The 10434-nt window shown below is 37.6% G+C and overlaps 1 protein-coding gene across 1 annotated transcript; it reads right to left on the reverse strand.

Annotated features, from left to right (window-relative positions):
- Positions 1-5742: 5742 nt before the first annotated feature.
- LOC131652601 (protein OBERON 1-like) lies at positions 5743-8338 on the reverse strand. Its single transcript, XM_058922508.1, has 4 exons — positions 7856-8338; positions 6877-7460; positions 6694-6766; positions 5743-6438 (listed from the first exon to the last, which is right to left on the reverse strand). Exons 1-4 carry the CDS (start codon positions 8220-8222, stop codon positions 6014-6016), a joined length of 1449 nt encoding a protein of 482 aa, XP_058778491.1. The 5' UTR covers positions 8223-8338; the 3' UTR covers positions 5743-6013.
- Between the last annotated feature and the right edge of the window lie 2096 nt (positions 8339-10434).

Consider the following 10434-nt stretch of genomic DNA (forward strand, 5'->3'; position numbering starts at 1 on the left):
CACACACTATAAACCCTTGATTTGTCCTAATGATTTTTAATAAACAAAAGTCTATAGTTGAATATAATTATTTTTCTATAATTTTATTTAATAAATTTGATATTATTTTAAAAATATTAGAATTCTCCTCTATTGAATAATCCAATACTTAAAATTACAAAGCTATAATACAAACTGTTCTGGACTATGCTAACATTCGGCACAATCTACTTTCGGCCCACTTAACCTTGGGAGTCCAAACCATCTCATGGCCCGTAAAGAGCAAAGACTGCTCGTCTACTCTTTGCTCGGCATAATGCTCCCCACGAGCTATCTGGTGCCCGGCATAGGTGTCCCCGCGAGCACCCTCTCCGCCGAGGACCCTACTCTTCGTAGGGCTCCTTCATATCCAACCCCCGAATAATGTGGAGTCCACGTGGCCCCTAAAAGACCGCGTCTCCCTTAAACTTCGGAGTGGTTGACCAGGACGGTGAGCACTCACGCATCTCCGGTATTTCCGCCTAGGAAACCTGGCAGTCTCCTAGTTGGGCCTGGAAATCCAGCCCAGTAGCGAGATCATGGCCCAGCGCTGGAGGCTATAAATACCCTCTTTCACTAGAGGGTCAGGTATTCAATCTCTTCTAACCTTTAGCTCGTACTTGCACTCCTTTGCTCGTTTTCTTACTTTGACATCAGAGTACCTTGCAGGTACAACCCCCCTTTTCACTTCTCAAAGACTCAGTTCCGAGCAGGTCGTGACGATCCTTCTGATCAGGTACGATCACAAATTTTCTAGAGAGAAAAAACCATTGGAAGTTTGAACATAAGTTAAAACTTCTTATCATTTATTTAGATTAATAATCAATTATTAACATACAAAACGTATATTTTAGGAAAATTCTTTGCCCACCTCCCAACCTTCTAGGTCACCTTTGGTGAAAAACCACATATACCCCTGACTTCGGAAATGCATTTCCGAAATGCAAGAAAAAGGTGTTTTCGGAGATACATCTCCGAAAGCGCCTTTTTTTTCAAAATTTGACATATTTCGGAAATGCATTTCCGAAAACACCATTTCGGAAGTTCATTTCCGAAATATTGCGCGTTTTGCAGATTAAGCAAAACAACCCCCTCCCCCATTCATTTACCCTAATTCAACATCAAACACAACCCTAGAGAAATTTTGTGCAAACACTTCCAAGGCTACATCAAAGGCTCCAATAACCTTGCTATACTACATTCAAAAGCCCTTCAATCTCTTCAATCGGTAAGCATTTCGAGTTTTAGATCTATGATTAAAATTCATATTAGGGTGTTTACAAATAGCAAAAAATGTATTAGGTTAGGTTGGTACTGATATTTAGGTTGTTTAGAATGATTAAACATAGTTTTGAAGTTTGTTTTTAGGGTCTGCCATGGAAGTTGCAGAAAACTTCCTCGCAGGGGTGTTTCGGAAGTTCATTTCCGAAAACACCTCCATTCCCAGTTTCGGAAATGAACTTCCGAATTGTATCAGAAGTGCAATTTTTTTAGTTCTTTATGTTGTCTCGCATATTAATCGATTTCAATTGTTTTCAGGAACATATCAGGCAACCAAGCACGCATCAGACAGGGTAGAGAGACTCAGACTGCGTCGGCTAGACGCGAGCAGGCGGCGGCGCAGTTGGCGTCGACACAGGGACGGAGGCAGGGCCGGGGACGACGTGTGTGTGTTCCCGTGGAGATGGACGAGGGTACCTCTACATCTGGATCGAGGAGTCGTCTGGCTCGGTTATCTTCTTCCCGCCAGCGAGAGGAGGAGGAGGAGGTGGCAGTGCCATACCACGAGGCGGAGGAGGTACCGGATGTTGACCCTCCACTCGGGGAGGAGGATGAGCAGGAGGAGGGCTACTCGGGAGGGTCCATTGACACTTTCGTGCTGCTTACCTACCGCGAGCACGTCGCTCGGCGTATCTGGGAGGGAGAGGTATTTTTTATAATTTACCTGACTACATTATTTAACCGTTTATAATTTAGACGTTTATTCAATATTTTCTTAACGGTCTATTTAACATACTTTTTTATTTGTTTTTTTTGTAACAGGAGAGAGAGCCGTTGAAAATGGTGAACCACGCCCGGAAGGTTTTTAGTTTGTTTAAACCGACTGTCGAGTGGTTTAACGACGCAGTGAGAGCTTCAGGGCTTAGTGGGCTCTGCATGACGGGGTATTCCACCATCAGCCACGACATGCAGGGGGCCTTTGTGGAGCGGTGGCACAAGGAGACGTCTTCTTTCCACTTATCGGTTGGGGAGATGACGATCACCTTGCATGATGTGCAGTGTCTTCTCCACCTGCCGATCAGGGGGCGCTGTTGCACCACTCCCGGATCCAGAGGATCGAAGCCAGTGAGTGGATGGCGCTCTATTTGGGTATGGAGCCCGAAGTTGCTGACTTTGAGTGCATCATGACCTGTGGGCCTCATATCCGGTTCACCACACTGAGCACTTATTTCGAGCACCACCTGGATGCGGCGGCCGAAGCCGAGGATGCGGGTGACGACCTATTTACACATTATCACCGTGGCTGCGCTCTCCGGTGCTGGTACATGCATGTGGTGGGCGCTGCGATCTTTGTGGACAAGAGTGCGAGGTACGTCGACGTGACCTACCTCCGCTACTTCATGGACTTCCGTTCACCAGTGGAACTGGGGGGCAGCTACTCTGGCATACCTATACCAGAAGCTGAATGAGGCCTCCAATTGGAGGACGAGGCAGTTGACCGGATCCTGCACACTACTTACGGTACGTTTCATTTTAATTGTTTCGTATTTATTTATGTTTCAGATTTATTTTGAATACATTATCGTGTTTGTGTTTCAGAGCTGGATCATCTCTTACTTCTCCCGCATCCACGGCTTCCACATTGATCCTAAGTACGATGATGCAATGCCCAGGACCGCCAGATACGTTCTCCAGAGGGGGAACAATGCAGTGGGACCATACCGTGGGTACCTGGACCGCACGATGCATGATGACGTCACTTGGAGTCCATTCAGCGACTACACTCATATTATCCCCTTTGACGGCATATCTTTATATTCTGGCTGGTTGGCATGCGGGACCAGCACCATGGTTCGGTATCTCCCTGAGCGGTGCATGCGGCAGTTCGGATTTGTGCAGATGATACCCATGTCACCTTTTGAGGCTGCTCCCGACACAGTGACCCGAGTGCAGCTCACTGCCATATTTGAGGATTGGGAGCATCATGTGGTACCGGAGGAGTATCGTCGCATTCGGGTCACCCAGGACTGGCACAGTGTGGAGGGATACGTCACATGGTTCTATCGGGTGTCACATCCTCTGCTGACACCCGACGCTCCCGGCGCTCCTAGGCCAGCACACGAGGAGATCCTGGAGAACCAGCAGGCCGAGGATGACCACGCCATTGATCTCGTGCCGATCTGCCAGCGGATAGAGATGCTTGGGCGGGACACGTTGGATCGAGGTATCGTTCATCAGGGCGGTCCAGAGGCAGTCGCCGTGATGGAGATGATCGTCACTAATGCGGGCCGTGCGGCGGCATACAGGCGGCAGAGGAGGTCCCAGGGAGAGAAGGTTAGGCATACCCAATAGTGGTCGGGTTTATTTTTTTTTGTTTTCGGATTGTATCTTTCGCACACTATTATTATTTGGATTTGGATCGGCTTGTATATATTACTATTTTTATCATATTAATATTTTCTGTTTATATGTCGCTTATTTTATTTTCCGTCTTCCTTTAATTAAAAATACGAGACTGTTTCCAAAAACATAAAAAAAAAACAGCTTCTGCATAATTCGGAAGTTCATTTCCGAAATCCCCCAAAATCTGAAAAAAGGTGTTTTCGGAAGTGCATCTCCGAAAACACCCCCCATTTGGTGTTTTTGGAGATGCACTTCCAAAGTCTGAAAAAAAAAATTTAAAAAAAATACTTCGGAAATGCATTTCCGAAGCAGAGGTAAAGTGGGGTTTTCGCTGGGGGTGACCCCCATAGGGAGGTGGGTAAAGAAATTTTCATATTTTATTGGTACAAATTTGAAGACTAATGATATATATATATATATATATATATATATATATATATATATATATATATATATATATATATATATATATATATATATATATATATATATATATATATATAGTGATAATTCTGAAGATGTCTCCGAATATGTCAAATGGAAAAATAAATAAAACAACTCCCTTTTATATTTTTCTTCCTTTTGATCAAAGACAATTATTCTATCAAAACCCTTAAAAAAAACTCTCCATTCTCAATCAATTTTTACACTCCAAAATATCCATTTAGTGTTTTATTACATAAAAAAAATAAAAGAAACTGTAATTTCAGGAAAAGAATGTGTTTTTCCTTCTAACATTATTTTTATTAATATGGTTTTTTGTTGTAGAAATGAAAGTTAAGTTTGGAGATGTATCTCTGGAATAGGTTGCAAATGTTCAAAAATACATATCTGGATATTGTCAAAGTTGAGTTTGCATATTAAATATGTTTCTGTGTTATGTTTGGCAGTAGATATGGTGCACCCTAATATTTTTCCTAAAACTATTGTGTATGTGAATGTTAAATCGGAAGAACTGGAGAATGATGTTAAACTAGGTGGTTTCGAAGATGAAGTTAAATTGGTTGATGTCGGATGGATGATAAACCAGTTGTTGCGCGGATAGATGTTCATGAACAATTTACAACTAAACATGTGTTTGTTGAGCGTGAACATATGCTCCAATTGATCCGCATGCGGACCACCAAACTTTGGTTTCGTGTTGTAATTAGGAGGTCTAATAATGGTTCTGATAGAACATTTATAATAATGCGATGCAAAAGAAGTGGCATGTACCAATAACATATTCGAAAGTTAAAACAGGATGACACTGGATTGAGAAAATATGATTCTTACAAGGATTGTGGATACCGTAAAATGAATAGTACGTGGAAGCTTAATGTGGTTGTTGATATACATAATCATTACTTGTGCCACAAGAAAAATTGAAACGGAAAATATCTCAAAATGTCTCAAATATCAAGCAAATATACAATGTTCATGTCGTAAACAAGGCGATAAGAAGACCAAAAACTGAAATGCAATATCTGTTGAAGTTTCTGGATGATGATCATTATGTTTCTAGGTACAGAGTATGTGTGGATGGAGTCAGAGTTCGAGATATATATTGGACTCATCCTGATTCCATCAAGTTGTTCAACTCATTTCGATTATGCTTATAATTGATTCAACATACAACACAAACAAGTATAGACTTCATTTTTTCATTTCGATTATGCTTATAATTGATTCAACATACAAAACAAACAAGTATAAACTTCCATTTTTAAAAATTGTTAGTGTTTCTTCGACGAATATGATATTTTCAGTGAGTTTTGCATTTTCAAAAAGTAAAAAGAGGACAACATTACATAATTTCAAATTGTACAAGACTATGTTGAAGGGGAAGAAAATGTGCCTCAACTACGTTACAAGCAACTTTTTTACCTGAAAGTAATGTTTTACATGAAATTGCAACTTCTTTTATTCTTTTATATGTAATAAAATTTAAAAATGATATTTTAGAGTGCAAACATTGATTGAGAATAGATAGGTTTTTTTAAGGGTTTTGATAGAATAATTGTCTTTGATAAAAAAGATTAAATAAATAAAATTGCAGAAAAATACCAAGCTTATGTGGTTGCCACTAGACAAATAAAACTTAATCATAAACTGAGCCAGTAAAATCAAAAGTTTCCGGATTTTACCGGAATTTACTTAAACTCTCGAGAGTGTGCCAAATGAGAATTTACATGCAGTTATTTTAAACTCGTAAGAGTTAACTTAAGAGTCAAACACAACTTTGAGAGTAAGCATTTTAGACACCTGCTTATTGCAGAAATAATTTATGAGAAGTTTCTATCTGAACATCATCTACTAGTTTTCTTTTTAAACTTCACTAAACTTATGAAAAGTTTCTATGAAGCAGAAGCTATTCCAAAGTGAATCCTAATTAATCTGCCATTTGTAAACCAAAGTGTTCCTTTAAAATAACTTTTGAAGTCATACCAAAACCACTTGCCACCTTTTTCATATCTTCAAATTTCACCATTTCTCGTCTGATCTGTTCCTTCTTTTCCCTGATAGCACGGTACAAGGGCTCTGACTGAGCTAAGTTAGGGCATTCCAGTTCAGACACTACTTTGTCTAGCTGCTCATACAAGTTCTGCAAATTCAACTTTTGTGCCTTGAGTTTTTCTTTTGCCACCATATATTCAAGCTCTTGCGAGTTTCTAAGACCCACCAGAACTTCATCAATCTCAGCTTGAAGTTTCAAAGAGCGGGTATGATAGTCATTAAATTCCTCCCTTAAACTAGCATCTGAACGGATTTCATTCATTGTTACTTCCATTGGATCAATGCTGCGATGTGGTAAGCCTGACCGTAAGCACAAAATATTCAATTCTAATACAAGGGTACAAAGAAATACTATGAATTTACAAGATCAGTAGGTTTGACAGTCACAAAAGTCAAAGATCATAAACATTCACTGTCTGTGTGTAAAGTCTTACAAGAGCAAAAAAAACTTACTTATATATCATATATGCAGCTGTACATTTCTATAAGCATGCAACCATTGATGTGAGTGGCAAGTAAAAACTAATCAGCTAGGGATTAGGAAAGGACATTTACCTTCAGAATGAGCCATAGGACTGTCATCTCTCTTCCTCTTCTTCATATTTTCACCATTGGTTACACATTTGAGCTGATACAAAATTATCAACATGGTCACAATAAGTCTTACAATATGCAACAGATTACAAAAAAGATGTTTTTTAATTTTATTTCTATCATCTAAACTCATTTGAAAGTTACCTTTGAGATGGCCAATTCAACACTATTCAGAAGCTTCTTTGCGGCAGGCTTAGTTGAACCGCGCAAGAGACAAGCACCAAGGTCTAAAACCTTCTTCTTAATCTCATCATCCAAATCAACAGTGATACTTTTACATATTTGAACAAATCTTTCAACATGAGAGACAAGATCAGTTCTCCCATCACATCTTCGGCAATGGTACTCAGCATCTAAACCAATACTTTTCCCAACCGTACCAGCCAAAGAAGACCTCAGAGCACATTCCAGATGAGCAACATGGCCACATACTCCCGCACCAGTATTCATTGGGCACTTAATATAACTATATCCGCCATGAGCAGTGCTAACAGTTTTGCAACAAAGAATGCAGGAACAATCACGGCAAAACCCAGACTCAGAACAACATATATCACAAGACATGACTGGAGAATATTTTATCGTCATTCCAAAGTTCAGGCTGTCGCACATTTGATTCCCCGCTTTACACCGCAGAGTATTAGCCCTGCAGTCTTCGGAGTCATAATCTCCTCCTGACTGTGGTATCTGTTGAAGAGGCACAGCAGCTATCGGAACCACATTGCCTCCTACCATACAATTTAAACAACAATAGTAATTAAGCAAATTGATCAACTCAAGACGGAAAAAAAAAAAAAAAAAACTACATTTCCAACACATTAATACAAATTAATTACGCATTAGGGTAATTGAACTGAGCTTAGTATTAAATATACCATCAATTCAGAAAATCGGAGGTGTAATTGAACTTAGCGAGAATCTAATTTCTAAATGCAATGAAATCCCCCAATTTTACTACATCCGAAAATTGAAAACGAAAATCACGCATTGAAACCATTATAGATCCATAAAATTAATGAAATTGAAATCAAAATGAATAGATCGGTAGATACAAAGCTAAATTCTCGCAATAAATGAAGAACATGAAAAGAATCGAATTTAACAAACGATCTGGTGTTCGTACCGTTGGTAGAAGGCTGAGCTGCCGGAATCCTCCAAGTGAAAGAAGCGAAAAACTTATTCACATCAGCGTCCGGAAAAGTGGTCTTAATGTAACGTTCAACGGAGAGCTTGCTGGCAAAGATGTGGCGTTGTTTGCGTTTAGATCCTCCATTCTCCTCCGTCTGACTCAATCGGAGTGGTAAATAAAGGTACCGATCCTGAAAGCATAATCCGTTGGTTTGAAGTCTCTTCCCTGATTTCCATCCCCAGGTATCACCTGGCTCCGGAAAATTTTCCGGCGCGTATGGTAAACCTTCGCCGGTTTCATCAGCGGCTGCTGGCCGTAGATTCATTTCGGATATCTTTTCGGAGATCTTGCTCCTCCCCATTGGAACTAGGGTTTTTGATTCTGTGGATTGAGAGAGAGAGAGAGAGAGAGAGAGAGAGAGAGATGAGTTAAATAAAAGAAGTAGCTGAAGTAGCGGTTTCACAGTGATGCGACAAGAAATGTTTTATTTACGCAAAACAAACTCATGCATTGTGTTGAAGTTACAAGTGTTACTATGGTTATAAAGAAAAGAGTTACAGCGTACAAGTGTTACTACTCTGTTAGTCAAACTCAATTAATTAAAAAAATAATAAATGTTGGTCAATTCAGATAATAAAGTAATTCCTCCGATTTAATAAACTACATATATGTTTATTTTACATATTTGTTTTGATTTTTTTAGACAATAAATTAATTAGTAAAATTTTATTATTCTTGATAATTTTTCTATAAGGTAAAGTATTAAAATAAATTTATACTCCCTCCCTCTCACAAAAGCTTCTGTTTGAGATTTTCACACTTTTTAAAAAAATGATTAATTACGTTGATTTTAATGATAAAATGAGTCTCATTTCCTAAAATAACCTTATTAATAATAGTACTTAAATGAATTAAAATACAATAAATAAGGATAAGTTAGTGGAAAGAAATAATATCACATTGATATTTTAAATGCACAAATAATTTGAGAGAAATAAAATAAGAAAAGATGACACTTATTGTGAGACGGAGGGAGTAATTAATATTGTATTAATCTTTAAAAATAAAATAAATATAAACTTATTTTTCTAAATAAATATCAAAAGGAAAAGTATAACAAAATCAAATTATATGTGTATATTATCGTTCCTATACTTCAATGTTTTAAAAATCCGATCAAATCGGCCGGTGGAATCGGAGGGGTCACCGGTCTGGTCTGATTGTTGGACCAGATATGTTATTGAACCGGTGAGAACCAGCCAAAATCGATCAAAATAGCAAAAAATGGTGAACCGGCGGTTTTAGAAAATCGGTGGTTCAAATGCATACTCTTTTTTTCCGTACAAAACGACGTTGTTTTCGTGATTTTTTTTATAAAAAATATAATTAAAATATAATTAGACTTTATTCAAACCTTATTTGGAATGACTTTTTCCCTATTTGCAATTAAATTTGGTTTAAAATTTATTTAAATTTATATTTTGTATTATTTTGTTGTGAGTGATGATTATATTTAGAATTTGAATGTAAAAAATAAACACGTAAAATTATGATATTTTAAAATTATAAAATTTTGTAGGTGTTGTGATATTTTTTTAGAGATTAAGTCATCTGGTTCGACCGATTTAATAACTATATAGTATTGCAATAGAGACCAGTTTATTCAACTGAGTTCTCCGGTTTAATTCGATTTAGTCATGCGGTTCGACCAGTGATCAAGTGGTTCAACCAATGAACCAGTGACGCAGTACCCTCGCCGATTTAATGACTGGCCCGGTTTTAAAACACTGCTATACTTGATACATAAAATTAATATTATTTCTGTTTTTAAATTAATTTAATTAAGAATTTTAAATTTATTAAGCAATGTGATAAATAAAATAAAGAAAATAATTATTTTATCAAATATTTAACTATTAGCTATCATAAGTGTATGTTTCGATTAGTTTTTTTTTTACTCCACCGTACGTCTACATGCACTTTCACCGTAAAAATGAAAAGCTACAAAGAGTAACTTCTGGACTAAATATGGGTCTGACATTTTTCCATCGTGTATCCAAACAGGCCATAAATTAAATATAATATTTTAAAAATAGTGTTTGTAGGATATGATTTTAAAAAGTTAATTAATATTATATTGAAAATTAAAAAATTATTTTAAAAAATATTACTTCATGTATGAACAACAAAAAAGTTCGGTTTGATCCATAATTCAATATATCTATTACAAACTGACTTCGGCGTTGGAGTGCTAATCTTGAAGGTTCAACCCGTGCAACATGGGCGGAGCTATAGCCCAGCGAGCCTGGGCACGCGTCTGGGCTCAACTCCTCCTTTCGTTGTATACTACCCACACTAATAGTCGATTTTTAGACAACATCTGGGGTAAGATTAGTATTTTTTTAGACAATATTAAGGGCAAAATTAATAAAAATAGGGTATAAAATTTTTGGACAAAATCAAGGGCAATTTTTTTGACAAAATTAGAGGCAAAATTAATAGAAACAAGGTGTATAATAAATAAAAACAGGGTGTAAATTTTTTGTCCAGACCCCCTGAAATTTCTGGCTCCG

Source organism: Vicia villosa, linkage group LG2, assembly GCF_029867415.1.
Source record: "Vicia villosa cultivar HV-30 ecotype Madison, WI linkage group LG2, Vvil1.0, whole genome shotgun sequence".
NCBI classification, from domain to species: domain Eukaryota; kingdom Viridiplantae; phylum Streptophyta; class Magnoliopsida; order Fabales; family Fabaceae; genus Vicia; species Vicia villosa.

Excerpts from the sequence above, each read along its gene's own strand:
- LOC131652601 (XM_058922508.1), bottom strand. The coding sequence starts at position 8,222 with ATGGGGAGGAGCAAGATCTCCGAAAAGATATCCGAAATGAATCTACGG. Across the intron at positions 7,461-7,855 it reads AGCTCAGCCTTCTACCAACG|GAGGCAATGTGGTTCCGATA; the intron begins GTACGAACACCA and ends ATTGTATGGTAG. Across the intron at positions 6,439-6,693 it reads TCCTATGGCTCATTCTGAAG|GCTTACCACATCGCAGCATT; the intron begins GTAAATGTCCTT and ends GCTTACGGTCAG.